The 16379-nt window shown below is 39.9% G+C and overlaps 2 protein-coding genes across 4 annotated transcripts in view; one reads left to right on the forward strand and one right to left on the reverse strand.

The window, feature by feature from the left end:
- The window catches only part of dnajc17 (DnaJ (Hsp40) homolog, subfamily C, member 17), a 130341-nt gene that overhangs the window by 20764 nt on the left and 93198 nt on the right, over positions 1–16379 (reverse strand). The window lies entirely within an intron of this gene.
- On the forward strand, positions 1878–15568 carry LOC125455906 (cdc42 effector protein 2-like). Of its 2 annotated transcripts, XM_048538443.2 has the most exons (3): positions 1878–2197; positions 7188–7434; positions 10816–15568. In XM_048538443.2, the coding sequence occupies exon 3, from the start codon at positions 10921–10923 to the stop codon at positions 11497–11499; it is 579 nt and encodes a 192-aa protein (XP_048394400.1). In that variant the 5' UTR covers positions 1878–2197; positions 7188–7434; positions 10816–10920; the 3' UTR covers positions 11500–15568. The 2 variants fall into 2 exon arrangements, with proteins under 2 accessions (XP_048394400.1, XP_048394401.1); XM_048538444.2 differs by lacking the exon at positions 7188–7434.

Consider the following 16379-nt stretch of genomic DNA (forward strand, 5'->3'; position numbering starts at 1 on the left):
GTTTGTATCTACACTGCTGTCGGCAATGTCTCAGGTTGGATCTACATGTTTGGGGGCACTGTCTGGGCTTTGTATCTATACATTAACTCTCTCTCTGCACTGATGCTGGCAGACATGCTGAGTTTCTCCAACATTCTCTGTATTTATTTCAGATTTCCAGTATCTGCAATATTTTGCTTTTATCTGGTACCTACATGGCTGTTAGTAGTGATCCCTGGTTTGACTTTTAATTGGCCCCTCAATCTACCTCAAAAGTCAAGTATTGCAGATGATGGATATTTTTAAACAGAAATGCTGCAAATGCTCAGGCCAGGCTGTACTAGAAACCTAGTATTCTGGTATCTGATTTTCTAAGGCTTTCATACACATAGAACATAGAACATTACAGTGCAGTACAGGCCCTTCGGCCCTCGATGTTGCGCTGACCTGTGACACCAAACTGATGCCCATCTAACCTACACTATTCCATTATCATCCATATGTTTATCCAATGACCATTTAAATGCCCTTAAACTTGGCGAGTCTACTACTGTTGCAGGCAGGGCCTTCCACGCCCTTACAACTCTGAGTAAAGAACCTACCTCTGACATCTGTCCGATATCTATCACCCCTCAATTTAAAGCTATGTCCCCTCGTGCTAGCCATCTCCATTCAAGGAAAGAGGCTCTCACTGTCCATCCTATCTAATCCTCTGATCATCTTGTATGTCTCTATTAGGTCACCTCTTAACCTTCTTCTCTCTAACAAAAACAGCCTCAAGTTCCTCAGCTTTTCCTCATAACAACTTCCCTCCATACCAGGCAACATCCTGGTAAATCTCCTCTGCACCCTTTCCAATACTTCCACATCCTTCCTATAATGCAGCAGCCAGAACTGTACACAACACTCCAAGATTAGCACGTTACAGCTCTTGTGGATTTGTGCCATTGTTTTGTGATGTTGTGGGGAGGTCCGGGGGAGCAATGATTTTGACATTGCCACTGTGAATGTCCTCCTCTACAACGCATCCCCTCCCCACAACTCATCCCTTCTGTTTTGGCCAGTCTTAGCCTCCTGAGCTGAAAGTACTGACCAGTGCAGGGCTTCAGTCCCATCAGAGCAGATCCATCTTCTATCCTCTTGCTGAGCTGAGTCAACCATCCACAAGCAGCCACTGTTTTGCCACGGTCGGGGTGGGGGGAGAGGGAAAGAATGTGGTGGTGGTGGGAGTGGGTAGCAACTGTTGCCATTGCCCAACTGAGGCACTGCTTCTGTGGGGAGACCTGGGAGGACTCCCTGAGTGAAATGGTGCTAATACAAATAATGTACCTGGCGGTTGTGTTTGACGGTCACATTTCAATCAACAATTATTGAAACATTATGTCTCGTTTTGTGCCGGTTTTAACACCCAAAATGTTGGCACCGGAGTGTGATGAATGTTTGGGGGGGTTGTAAGAGGGTCAGGCTTGAGGTTGGGGGTGGGTTGAGGAAGGAATGGGGTCCTCTGCAGGCGGGAGGATGTTGAAGAGGACCCACCATGCACCTTTACCTCCCATACTGACCTATATATATCTTAGGCTAATCTGCTCACGATTCAATACTGCTTGATTGAATGGATGGAGTTAAACATGCTGTCAGTAAAACAGAATGCTACAGAACCAGTTGGTAAGGTTTGCCATTTGCCAGTGCATGAAGAGTTAAGTAGAGAGAATCAACTTAATTGGATTAACAATGTTTTAATCATTGCGTCTTTACTTTCACGGAAAATTCTTTCATTCCGAAATAATACGATTTTTTTTCAGCGATGTCCAAGCAGTGAAGTGTAATGATTTGGACCGCAGCAGTGCGAAAAGTTACTCATTGTTGGAGCTACGCCAATCAGCTTTGGGTGGATCAGATATGATTCACAGGGCTCTGTGCAACTTCCTGAAAGGTACACACTCAGGTGTAAAACCGGTTTTCACAATTCTGGTTTTCCTGCTTTATGTTTCTTCAGAAACTAGACAGTGATTTCCATCGATTCAGAGTAACACCCCCTCACCACATGGTTATAAGCAAAAGCACTGGAGTTGTAGCTGTAGTCAGAAAAAAGGAGAGCCAGGGGCTTAGAACAACAAATATGCCCGGTTCACTAAAAGAGTGATTTGGGAGCATTAAGTCTCACGTGACAGCAACATCCACCTTGACAGACACAACACAGAACCAACGCTGAAATCAGGTTAGTGATTTTACAGATTTTAATATATTACCATTGCTCTCACAATTTTGTTGGCATAACGTCAGTGGATAAACACTGAACTATCGTACAAGTGACATTTTCTGACCGATTTTCAATACCGAGGGCTGGTTCAGGTCAATTTCCTGTAGCCAGTAAGTCAAAACAGCTTCACCTCCAACTGAACTGCTCAACTTCATGTATCTGGACAGCGGTTTGACAAAAAACAAACATAATCCTGCAACATAATTGAGTTTTCAATTGATGTGAAGTGGACTAATACTTCACGAAGTATAAATGGGAGAATAACAATCAGCAGCATTATTTTGTCTGATAAAACTTGGGTTGTGCCTGACAGTATTCTGCATAGCATCAGAGATAATGGGCCCGAAACGTCAGCTTTTGTGCTCCTGAGATGCTGCTTAGCCTGCTGTGTTCATCCAGCCTCACATTTTATTATCTCAGTATTCTGCATAGCACTAGGGTGACTTTCTAGCAGTGGGAATGGTGGGAGCACTTCCATAAGAAAAAGAATTAAGAGCGCCACACATCAACTTCATCTGAACCCCCAATGCTGCTTTCAATTTCAAAACCAGACAACCAATAACATAGGGCCATTTAACGATTCAATGATGATTTAATAGTGCAATTCAATATTTGCAAGGATGACTAATTACTCGAATAGATATAAGATAATGCATATGAGATAATGTCAACACAACAAGCATTACACAACACATTTAACATTGAAAGATATTCCAAGGTACTCGTTGAGGGTGTAAACAGTTAGAAATTAACACAACATCATAAAGGAGCTATTACAAGTTAAAAAGGAACTATTAGAATGGATGACTAAAAATCTGGTTAAGAGGCATGATTTCCAAGGGATTGTAATGGAAAGCATGAGTGACACAGAGTCTTAGGAAGTAAATTTAATTTGCTGGGGCCCATGTGGCTGAAGACATAGCTATCAGTGGTGGGGCAATGGATTAGAGGGCACAGGAGAGCCCAGATCTGGAGGAATAGAGGCAGACATAGGAAAAGACAAGACCATGGAAGAATTTCAATACAAGAATGAGAATTTTAAAACCAAGGCACTGCCAGGCCAAGAGCCAATGTAAGTCATCAAGCACAGATGATGGGCTAATTTTGTGCTGCCAATTTTTATAAGTGGCCAAGTTTTGAATGGGTTCAAGTTTTCACAAGTTGCAAGGTGGCTATGAGGACACTGGAATAATTGAAGAAATGCATGTATCGATGGGAGTTTCACTGGTAGAAATATTTCACTGAAGGAAATTGTGGCTCATTCAGCGCAAGATGTTGGACAAATAGCATGACAAACCCAGGCGCAGACAATGGGTTGATGGAGGTGATGGTGGTAGTCTTGGTGCTAAGGTAGAACTGAACCACATACATGTGAAATCTGACGTCATGAGTTCAGATAATGTCATTGAGGAGGGAGGGAATATGATGAGAAACAGGAGGGGGGGGTCAAGGAGATATCCATGTTGCACAAAGATAATATAGTTGGAACTAAATAGAGGAGTGAAATGGAAACAGATTAATATCTTGGCTCACTTTTGTTAGAAAGACAAGATCATGGTAACATCCTCACAGATTTTTTTATATCTGTCCAAATATACTGACTGCAGGCATTGACCAAGGAAATAGTTCAGTCCCCAGCTTTCAAATGATGTATTCTATCTTTATTAAATTCCCAAGTCCATATCCGGGGCTGGTAGGAAGCTCAGTTGGCTAGATGGCTGGCATAATGACAAATAATGACATAGATGTGGGTTCAATTCCCATTCTGGTTAAGGTGGACACAGGACCTGACCCCTCACCCTAGGAGTTGAAATATATGGAAAACCATCATGGACACGAAGTACCAAGAAAATAGCTCAGTGCTACAAATCAGGTACAGCACACATGAATGTATGTTCACATCTACAAATGGAAACTCAATGCTCAGTATTGGGAGGATAGCTACACTCAAAAAGCTCAACAGCATTTAGGACTATCAGAACAACAGAGATGCAATTGTGTCAGAGATCTCACAACCTCAGGACATCAGAAAGTGCTTTACAGGCAATGAAGTGTTTCAAAGGATAGAAGTTACTATAATGTAAGAAAATGTAATGTAAGAAACAAAGTAAATAATTTATTTGCAGCAACTCCCACAAACGGCGATGCAGTAAGTGACAGATAATCAAATTTTTTGATGGCGTATAGGGATAAATTTTAGCCAGGGCATCAGTTATTACTGCTACTACTCCACTCTTTGGAATGGTGCCAATGGGGTCTGATACATCCAGTTTAGGGAAACTGGACTTAACGGCTTGACTGAAAGGCATCTCCAAACTCCCAAGTGTGATACCCACTGAGCCACAATTTCTGTAATTGATATCTATTCCCTTCAGTCACAGTGCACTATGTATACCTGATCTTGGTACAATCTGTGTGCAAGATGCTGCACAGAAACTCAAAGGTTACCTCAACAATAACTCTGCCTTTGTGACCACTACAACGTAGAAGCTGCAGCAGGATCAGCAAAGTCATATGAACACTAGATCCTTCAAGGTAAACAAGGTTCTGACTTGGATATATAATTTGACCCAACCAATTTCAATTTCTGCCCGGGCTGCTCACATCTTGAGAAAAGAGAATAATTTTGTAATTTACACCCTTTAAGCTGTGCTATGGTTCTCTAATTTGTTGAGGTTGCACTTACAGTGTGACACATCTATATAGGCAGTTCCCAGTATAAATGTGGATGTATTCTAGTAATTACATTGTATAAATACATACTCAACTGTGCTGGCTTTCTCAGTCTCTCTATTTCTATTTCTTCAGTTTCTATCTCACTCGTGTTTTTTGGGAAGCAGTGAGTGACACAACATGGTAAGGTTGCTTTGGATAACGTAGCTGGCAACAGCTATGCAAGCATACAGTCTCCTACTCTACATGTCTTTTCACAAGGTTGTACAATGCACAATAATTGCACTGTTTTGTAAATATACACATGTATTATGTGGAGGTCATAAAACACAGCAATAGTGGCTGAGGTGGCTTAGAGCAGGGATAGGAGAGCATTGGATCAGCACAGCTTTATGTAAAGTAGACAATGGTTGCCCTCTGAATAGTTGAATCTGAATGTGACAGAAACATAGAGGATAGGCTACATTTTGTTTTAACAAAGTCAAGGGAAGGAGGGCCCTAAAGTAATTGGTATTATTGGAGTAAAGAGCCAGATATCAGTGCTGGGCCTGCAATATACTAATGACTTGGAGGAAAGAATTCAACGTACTACAGTCAAATTTGCAGATGACACAAAAATGGGTGGAAAGGCATTTTGCAAAGGAAATACAGTTAACAGAGAGAGATCAATAAATTAGGTAAGTGGACAATTGAGTATAATGTGGTAAACTGTGAAGTTGTTCATTTTGAAGAAGGAACCAAAGTACACTATTATTTAAATGGAGGAAAATTGCAGAAAGTTGAAATACAAAGGGACTGGGGGGAACCTGTACATGAAACAAAGGCAGCCATCACACAGGTGCAATAGGTAATCGGGAAGGCTAATAGAATGTTGGCCCTTATTTTAAGGGGTTTGAACTATAAGAGTAGGGAAGTCTTACTGCAATCGTACAAGATGCTGGTGAGGCCACATCTGGAGAACTGACAGCAGCGTTGGTCTCCTTATTTAGAAACACAGTAAATAGGTCGAGTATGCCATTTGGCCCTTTGAGCCTCACCACCATTTAAGAAAAGGTGTTATTTCATTGGATGCAGTTTAGAGAAGGTTCAATAGGATGATAATAAAGTGTGGCACTCGATGGACACAGCAAGCCAAGCAGCATCTTAGGAGCACAAAAACTGACGTGCCGGGCCTAGACCCTTCATCAGAAAAGGTATTGCTGTACTTGAAAATGGGAATTTCAACTTATTTGATTACCATTCATGCACATCAGACACTACATGAACTACAAGAACCTTCAACTTTGAATTCTTTTTCCAATTCATAGTTTTCTACAAAAGTCCACTTGGGAATCAGAAAATATAAATTAGGTCTTGGCGAAGGTATTTTTAAACAATGTTGAAAATATGCAAAAGAAGCAGCAGAGGAATGACTGGTTCCCGGTGCATTCGATAATTGGGTCACTGCTTTCAGAGATCTTTCCCTGAACAAGTGTGATTGGAGACAGGAGCTGCATGTGGCCAGTTTTATGGACAGAGAGTTTGATAAATGGATATAAATGATCGAGGAGTGTACATTATTTTGATTAGATGATCTGCTTAGACCCAAAATGACGTGAAATTCTTCTAGGCCACATGTTTAGTTTTTTCTCAAATTCCAGGCCTCCCTGGATACAGTAGGAGAGAACATCTGATATCTACTGACTCTTCAGTGCTCCCTTCTCGGGAGTGTGGTCAGTTTCATCATTGGGCACCTGTGCATGTTACATCAGTACCTGAGCATTTAAAGCCTGTGGGAAGTATTTGGAAGTATTAAGGCTCTTATGTTTTATTTCTGGGATGGCAGCCAGACATCGAACTTTCTATAGGTAAACGGGAACTACTTCAAGCACATTTTGCCCATACCATCATTTACCACAATGTAGCACACAATACATAATATGTCAGATGCCAGAACCTGCCACGCTGTAAAGACAAGTTACTAAAAGATTTCAGAAGAAAGCACTGCTGAGAAGCCCTACTGCATGTGAACTGAGTGGAGGCTGGAACAATGTGACTACAACTCCCCACAGAATTGAGTCTCAAATAGATTGATATTGCCAGTGCTTCGCTGAAGTCAGGATTTTACCACAGGAAAGGAGGCTATGAACTAAGTTAGGGTTGGGCACAGTGTGTCTCAAATATTAACATAGGTAGAAGCCTAGCAGCGAACTAACAACAGCTTTCTGCAGGGAATAGAGTGGGTGAAAGAGGAAAGTATTTAAGAAAAAAAAACACAGCTGTTCTTGTCCAATAGGTCCCAGATACAGAGCCACTTCAAACGGAGCACCTACCGATTTGTACCTACCTCCCGTCATTTGTGTTTTGAACAGTGGATCAGAGGAACAGTTTGGCTTTCCTCTGATCCCACGACTGTTCGGGATGGATGACGACGATCCCCAAACAGCTGAATAGCAAGTGAAGCTCCGGTACTGCACAGCTTCAATCAGAGAGGTCAGCACTAGCTTCAGTGCAGGCTCACAGCTTCAGCATCTGCTCCTTTTGTAAGTACTAAGTACCATGATCAACGGAGCGTGTAAAGTCAGCAGTTCCAGATTTATTGACATTTGCTCGTTGGCTAGTTTGGCAATTTGTGTTTTTTTTTCATTGTTGGAAATATTCTACATAGTCTGAAGGAGATATTGGCATTTGAAAGTTTGGATTTTTTTTTTCAATCTTAGTACTTTAGTATGAATGACATACTACCAAAGCATGGGGGAGGGGGATAATATTTTATTACCTGAGAAACAGTGTTATTGCAGTCTTGATGTGTCCAGTATTATGTTGAAGGAGGGACAAGGTCAAACATGTCAAAATAGGTTTAGTTTGCTCAGCCAAGTCTTTATTGATTTCAGAGTTGCAAGTCATCTTCTGTCTCAGGCACCTGCTGGGGAGGGCTGGGGGGATTTGTAATAATTTAAATTGCAATCAATTACATTGAAATCAGCCCAAATGAAATATGACATCACAAGAGGCCTTATAACCAATATTCAAAATTTGCAGCCCAGGTGTGATCAGATTTAGTCATTCTCATTTGCACAGAAACTGGCAAAGGAAACACTGGAAGCTGCTGGAAAACAGCAATGGTATCAGGGCCTGAATATCATTCTATGCTGGGTCAGCACATGTGGCAGCTCAGCTGGCACTACTGATCTTGAATGTTTATCTGGTTGATACATTAAAGGGGAAGATAGTAAACACTTGAGGGAGAAAGGATCAGAAGGTTTTATCGAGAAGGTGAGGTAAAGAATAGTGGGAAAAGGCTTGTCTGGAGAATAAACCACCAGCATGTATGTATTTAGCCAAGTAGCCTATTTCTCTGCTTTATATTATGTAGTTTGACCTTGTCATCGCCTTGACTGAAATCTGAAATTCCACAGGCTGACTCCCATGTCTTGGTGAGCTGTGTAAAAGTTATCAGCAATGTCTGAAAGTACTAGGCTGCCAGTAAGTACAAGTCATTCAGGATGAGTCACACATTACACCCCACACTGATGTCTGAGCACCACTTCCTGCCCCTCTATTGTTCTTAAGCAATATAATCCCAGGGACAATCCATCCAAAACAACCACACACTGAATTAACACAAGCCAGGTCACATCCCGAGAGCGGCGGCTGTCTGATTGCTCTTTTTTAATCGTTTTTTTAACGGTATGTTTACTGAGTATCACTGAGATAATGACAAAGACTCTGAGGGGCGAATATCCATTAACATCAGCCACATGCAAACATGTTCCGTTATGTGAAACAAATATTTGTCCATGATCAAGGCCAACTGAAGAAAATGCAAGAAACTTGAAGATCATACTGCATTTAAAAGAGGAACTAGGTTAACAGATGAGATGAGAGCCTTCATTAATGTGTTAAATGTCCTTTAGCTTACTTTCTGCTCTCATTTCAGATTCTCAGCATTCAAGTTTTAAATTGTTCTACCTATTCTTAGACTTCTGCAAAATTCATCCAAATAGTGCTCTTGAATTTTGTACATACCAGCTCTAAACTGAAAATCTGCAATGTTATCACCACTGATATTCATAAGTTATTAGATACTGAGAATATGTAACAACCTGGCTACCCTAAGTCACAATTGGGAGCAGAATTGCACTTAAACCCAAACACAATGAAAGCAGTACAAACGCCTGACAGAACATATACTACAAACATTAAAATTTATCCTCAAGAATTAAAAAGCAATTATTTGAACTTGAGTACACACCAAGAGAAACACTACATTGGATCCAGAGTGCAAGCAAGAAGTCTGCATCAACAAAACATTTCTGACATCCTGAAGACATGCCAAAATGCTGCACAAGCAATGATATATTTGTGAGGTGCAAGAGTCAACTTGTGAACAGCAGGATTCTACAGTCAGTAAATGACAACTACCTACATTTCTATTCCTCTTTTAACACAAGGAAAAATGTCCAAATGCACTTTTCAAAAGAGTAATCAGACAGATAAAATATAGTGGCAAAAGAGGCCATTTTAGAAGGTAAGGCAGCGAGTGTTAGAGCAAATAGCCACAGAAATGTGTAAGGGGTCAGAGTTTGATTCTGTCTTGGAACGAGAAGTTACAAAGATGGGGAAAAGTGAGGCAATGCAGGGATCTGAAAGCGAGGGTGAGAAATTAAAATTGGAGGTACAGGATTCGGCAGTCTATGTAGGAAATGAGAAGTGTGATGGATGAAATGGAAACTATGTGGGTTTAGACAGAGCATTGTAGGTTTGAGTCAGCTGACATCTATGGAGAATGGAAGATGAAAGACTGGCCAGAAAGAGATCAGAATTGTCTCAGCTAGAATTGACAAAAGCACAAATGAAAATTTCAGTAACGGATTAAGGCAGGCTGAGGCTGGTGAAATTAAGTGGAAATAGCTGCTCTTTGTAATGGAGAAGATTCTTGGTAGCACGGAAATTGAATGTTTCTAAAAAGAGACATCATGCAAGCATGTATTTCATCTTGCACTCATCAGAACCGAACAGCAAGAAAACCAATTTAGGAAGGAAGCAATAATTTAGACAGCACAACAGAAACGTGCTGATTAGACAGACTGAGTTAGCAGCTAAATATGCATCCTTTTTCTGTTCTGGACTTTGAGGTTTTAGAGACGGTGTAGAAGAAATTTCATAGAATACTATCAGATACATGGAGAGACTGCAAAGTTGGAGTTGTCTTCCATTGAGCAGGAAAGATACAGAGAAAATTTGATACAGGTGTTCAAAGTCATGAATCATTTCATAAAGTAAGCAAGGAGAAACAGATGGATCAGCAATTTGATGAAACAGATTTAAGATGTATGTGTTGCATTTGGCTCTTTTGCCAATTTTAAGACAGTCAGTTGGTGATGATTTGGAATACCGTGCTTGAAGGATTCAATAGTTACCCTGAAAAGCGAATTGGATAGTTACTCAACAGCAAAATTTACGAAGCTATGGGAAAAGAAAAAATGAATGACAATAACTGGACAGCTCTATTAAGGAATTGGAACAGACACAATGGACCAAATTATCTCCTTCTGTGCTGTATGACACATAGAAGACATCTGACCTTTGGTAAAATTGTTGCCTTTATCTCACTCTTGAGACTTTGTTATTCTCTGTGTAGATACAGAGTGCCTTTATCAGACTTACGGTATAAACTTTGGCTGCATGGACAAATGAACAGTTTGACTTGATGCCACAAAACAGTCTTTGATCTCACTCAGTTTTATGCAGCTGCAAAGATCAAAGAGAAAGAGAAACTTGCAGTTCTCCTGTACAATTGCCTTATTTCAGCCAAATGATTTAGTAGTGTATAGAACAATGTTACAGATTCAGGACTGGCAACTGGAATGAATTTGTAAGAGTATTAAGGAGTTTTAAAAATTCTCTTTTTGTCTCAACAGGTACATGCCACCAAGAGCCAAGTTGGCCACCAAGTTTTCAAAAGACTTTCTGCTGTAATTATACCTTCCAAACCTACAGTAGGAAAGTTGTAGGGTGATCAGAAGATGTCTATCAGAACATCCATCCACTTCAAAACTGGGACTGCAGGAAAGAGCAAGAAGATGAAACTGCGGGACGTGCTGTCAGCAGACATGATTAGCCCTCCACTTGGGGATTTTTGCCACAGATCGCACATTGGCCGGAGCGGAGAGAGTGATACATTTGGTGACATGTCTTTCCTGCAGGGTCAGCACGATCTCCTGTCAAGCTTGAGTGCATCAAAAGACCTAGAGGGCGGGGGACCCCCAAAACCCCCTCGTCTACACCTGAAAGAGTCTCAGAATCTGGCTCGTAATGTGTCAGTCGATCCCATGACAGCCATTATCAAGACTACAAGTAATCAATCAAGTGCTGACTCAACCACCCTCCACCACAACCCATCAGGGTGTTCGCTGGAAGAACTACCAGATATTCAGAAAACCAATGAGAATCAACAACAAACTGAAGATTTAAATGAACAACAGTGCCCAACTGAGACTATGGTTTATGAGTCTTCGGTGGACTCCATGTTTTCATTTAAGATAGATTTGGGACCTTCAATACTGGAAGATATTCTCAAAGTTATGGATAATTATACATCCTAAGATTTCACATTAGTCATTTTCTTAGCTGCTGAAGAATAGCAGCAAATTACAAAATCTTTGGACCTTAGGCACAATAATGCCAACTTTCATTTGGAAGGCTAATGGCACCCTAATGCATCGAGTTGTCAAGGAAAGAAAGATGTATTATTAATTAACATTTAGTAATAAGCAAGGCTGGAAAATTGTAAGTAAACAGAGAACAGTGTCACATACATATCAAAACAAACATTGTAATGCCTACTATCAACTGATCTCTAAAATAAAGGGCTAAGGGGGAATCACACACAAATGAGGTGCTTGCAAAGCTTATGCTGCTCGAGGGTCATCTGCGTGGAGGCTGCAAAGTTATTCGAACCAACACAAGCACTTTTAGTGCATTGTGATCCATATCTGGTGCTCCTCTATTCCCCACTCCCTGCCAAAAGGTGGCAGCTTATCATTCCCAAGCCTCTCGAATTTAGTGAGGAGCAGCACTGGACATAGACGGGAATCTTCACTCTCCAAATTACTCCTCCTTCCACTTGAACTATTTTGCTAATAGCAGAGCCAATGTAAGTATGAGAGAAGCCCATTCAGCCCCAACTACTGAATCAGACCACGACTGACTGGTATAACTCCATTTACCAAACTTAGGTCTTCTCAAACTTAACATCCTGTGCAACAAAAGGCTGTAAACCTGAGACTGGATCTCCGGCTTCAACGGATTTCTACGAGATCGAAGGGGATAAGGAAGATGGAAGTTGCAGATTTGCACTTCCTCTGCATGAAAAAAGTGCTTCCTGACATCACCTTTGAACAACTATATAACTTCCACTTTATTTATATGGTCTGTTTTTCCAAATTCTCCAAACAGATACGAAATAGTCAGCTCAATTACGCCACTATTTAATATTCCAAGCTCTCACAGCCAACCTATACAGCCTGTTCTAATAATTTAGCCTTTAAAATTGAACAGTGCACGTTTGTTAAGCAAAATCACATTCTGTTATCCGCTGCCACAGTGCACTGGAGTAGTCAACACAGATAACAGAATGTGATTTTTCCTGACATTTCCTTTACCTGAACAATCATACCGTGGTAAGAGTCTTGAGAATTTAGTTTATTCCAGCACACAGTCTTTTGGCAGGGATGATAGAATATTCTGGATTTTTACCAACGTTTATGTGAACAGATTCTTCTCAATCCCACTCTAGAATGGGATAACTCCCTTTGGATTAGGGAACATCAGAATTTATGGACTTAAAGGGCCCAAAATCCACCTTTTTGTGTTTTATTATCCTAATGCATACAGTAACAATGGAGTCATTGACCTGAGTACTCAATCTATCATTAAGACAAAAGGACATGATTAGGAACCCTAGTGGTGGCAAACATTGAAAATTATAGGTCAACAGACTCCTGCAGTACAATTGTTATAGCTCAGATTGCTTACATTCCCAAAATATTACTTTCCAAAACAAAATCTAGTTATTCTTCCTGCTTTGATCTCCCTTGGAGTAGAATGCACAGATTGATCACTGACTTGCTGAAATCTTTGTAAAAATTAGTTCTATATCTTTCAATGTAGACGACTCCTCTGGTTCTCCAATTCTGAACAAGACGGAACATACTCTGGGTTTATCTACAGCCTTTGTAATCCTAAATCTTTCACTGAGAATATGGCCAATTCACACAATACAATTCTTCGGGCTCCTCAAATCATTCTGGATTCTGTTTTTCATAATATTTCAATCTCTGCAATAGTCTTTATGCACTGCAGTGACAGGCCCACACATAACATTCCAAGCACAATTGCAAAGATTTTAAAAAATCGCAAGATTACTTCATCATTTCAGCATTATTGCAATAATTTAATGTTTCCAAGCAAACACAGAAATCACTTTCACTTTTCATGCATGTTGCTTTCCCTCTATATAAATAACACTCCCTGGATTTTGTCCCCATGCAGACCTTTTCACAAACCAACAATTAATTTTATCTGGCACTTGTTTGCCCAAGTTCTCGAATAGGTTATTGCATTCAGCTTGGTTTCTACTAGTTCATTAACTTTGTATTATCTGTTAGATTTAAGAACATAACAACAGTAGGAGTAGGCAGTTTAGCCCCTTGAACCTGCTCCATTTGATATGATCATAGCTGATCTTATCCCAAACCCAACTCCACTTTCCTGCCTGCTCTTCATAACGCTCTAACCTATTACTAATTAAAAATCTATCTCCTCCTTAAATTTACTCAAAATTCCAGCATCCACCACACTGTGGAGCAGTGAATTCCACACATTCACAATCCTTTGAAAGAAATTATTTATCTTCACTGGTGTTTTAAATCTGCGCCCCCTTATCTAAAACTACGATCTCTTGTTCTAGAAGTCTTTAGAGGTTTAACCATCATATTTGTGACTTGTGGCTCTAGATCATTTGTAGACAATAAACAAAATCACCATTGATTCCCCCATGAAAGGAAGCAGCTTCTCTGCAGTCACAGTGCTTTTATCATTTTAACCCAAGTTAATTTGAGAAGGGGTGATTTGTAACAGCTATGAATCATACACTTCATACTTATTTAAATATTCTTCATAATTCAAATATTGTTTAACCTTCATATAATGTTTCATTTGGCTTTGTGTCAAAATACAAGTGTTATAAATAATGACCCATATCTTTGCCACTGAAATTTTGGTGAAGCATTCATCTCACACTGTATTCACTGTGAGGCACATTCAACACAGCAGCTGCAGACTATATCACCCTAAACTTGTCTACAATATTTGTACCTGCTTATAAAAATTGAGAACAATTGTTTGCCAAATCGAAGACTATTTCACTGAAGGTAGCACAGAGGCAACAAGGTTATGAAATTGGGGCTAAGAGACAGAAAGCAAAGAGTATTGTGAACAGTTGCTCTTCAGAACACATTCCACACATTCACAATCCTTTGAAAGAAATTATTTATCTTCACTGGTCCCCCACTGCACTTTGATATACATTAAGCTGGTCATCACATCAAAGTTGGCAGATGGCAGAAAATTTGTAAATGTGGTAAACTGCAAAATGAGTAGCTGACTTCAGGAGCACACAGACAAGTTGGTGAAATGGACCAACATGGGATGAAATTTGATTCAGAGAATTGAAGCAGAGGCAATTTAAATAAATTTTATAGCAGGTGGAGGAACAGAGACACCTAGGGTTTAAGTGAAGATGGCTTTGAAGATGGCAGGACATATTAAGATGGTTGTTAAAAATGGTGTATGGAATCTTTGGTTTTATGAGTAGAAGTACACAGAACACTAAAACTAGGAAGATTTGGTAAGCCTTCATATGTTAAGACCTATCTATAGGTTGTGGCCAAATTCAGCCACCATAGTTTTGGAAGGATATCAAAGATGCAGAGAAAACTGACCAGAATATTATTAGAGATGAGGGAACTCAGTTAACAGACAGACTAAAGAAGTTGGTGTTGTTTTCCTTAGAGAGAACAGGGTAAGGAAAGACTTAATACAGCCATTCTTTGAACAGAGTAAATAAGGCAAAAGGAATGGTAACTGAAGGTCACAGGCTTAAAGAAATTGGCAAGAGCAGCAAAGGTGAGATGAGGAGTTCTTTTTAATGCAGCAAGTTATGATGATCTGGAATGCACTACTTAACAGGGTGGAAGAAACCAGTTGAGTGTAACTATCAAAAGTGAACTGCATAAATATTTGAAAGTAGAAAAAACTGCAACATAATGGAAAAAAAAGAAACTGAGGAGTGAAACCATTGGATGGCATATTCAAGCAACTGGCTCCATTACACTGGGACAAACGGTACGATGAAATCTATGGTTCAATTAAGTTTTCAAAAAGACAAGCAGGGCAGCGCGAATGGTTTCTTCCATCTTATACATTTGGTATGTAAAGTTTTATGTTGCTTCACAATGAGAGAGGGGTGTGGTTTCATTTGAGCTCCCGCACTACTTTAAACCAATAAACCTTATTGTAGTATTTGAAATATTTCCTCCTCTTCACTTTTAAAGTTGTAAAGAAATTACATTTATTTAAAGTGGTAGTACCTTTGATGAAAGATATTTTGATTGATTCATGTATAAAGTCTATCTGGATTTAGATGCTATGCTAATCTTCACGAAGTTACAAATAAACACAACTAGTACTTTAGTTAGAACCACACTGGGTGTGTAATATACAAGAGTCACAGATTTACATCTATGGAATCTCATGGTCAACATTCTTGGTCACTCCCTGAAAAGTGAGAGGGACCTAAAAGACACAACACATCCTTTGCGAGACTACAATTTATTGCACTACACAGGTATCCAAAAACCTAAAGTGAAAGAACTTTTATAATAAATAGTGAGGAAATTTGTGATCAGTGATTTTGAACCAGAAAGACTCATCACCAAAGTGAAACTGAATTAAAGCATTTAACAGTGTCAAAGAGCAGTATAAAATCCAGTGAGGAAGGTCTACTCTTAAAATGAGCAGGTCAAAAAGCTTTACAACCCAGACACAATGAAATTGAAAAGGAAAGAATGAAACCATCACAATCTATTCTCCAGAAACTCTAAATGAAGGACAAAAGCACATACACTAAAGACAGAAGTTTAAAAGGTCTGGAGTTAAAAAGTGCTTTACTTCACGATGGTGGACAGAGAGTATTATACAGATGCGTTAGGACAATGATGGGACTGGGAACTCCGAGGAAGGAATATTAAGATTGGGAGTGCAACGAGTGAAACGGAAGAATGTCCATTTTAAAACCCAGCCAGGTTTCTCAAGGTCTCACAAGCTTAACGCACTCTTTAGGTGTCTTATAAGTGCTGGAAGTATGGATCTGACTTCTCAAGCCATCATAGCACTCAGCTCTGATAATATTGAACAGACAGCA

Source organism: Stegostoma tigrinum, chromosome 10 (assembly GCF_030684315.1).
Source record: "Stegostoma tigrinum isolate sSteTig4 chromosome 10, sSteTig4.hap1, whole genome shotgun sequence".
Classification (NCBI taxonomy): domain Eukaryota; kingdom Metazoa; phylum Chordata; class Chondrichthyes; order Orectolobiformes; family Stegostomatidae; genus Stegostoma; species Stegostoma tigrinum.

What these genes read in the sequence shown, in the direction of transcription:
- LOC125455906 (XM_048538443.2), top strand. Translation starts at nt 10,921, where the DNA reads ATGTCTATCAGAACATCCATCCACTTCAAAACTGGGACTGCAGGAAAG.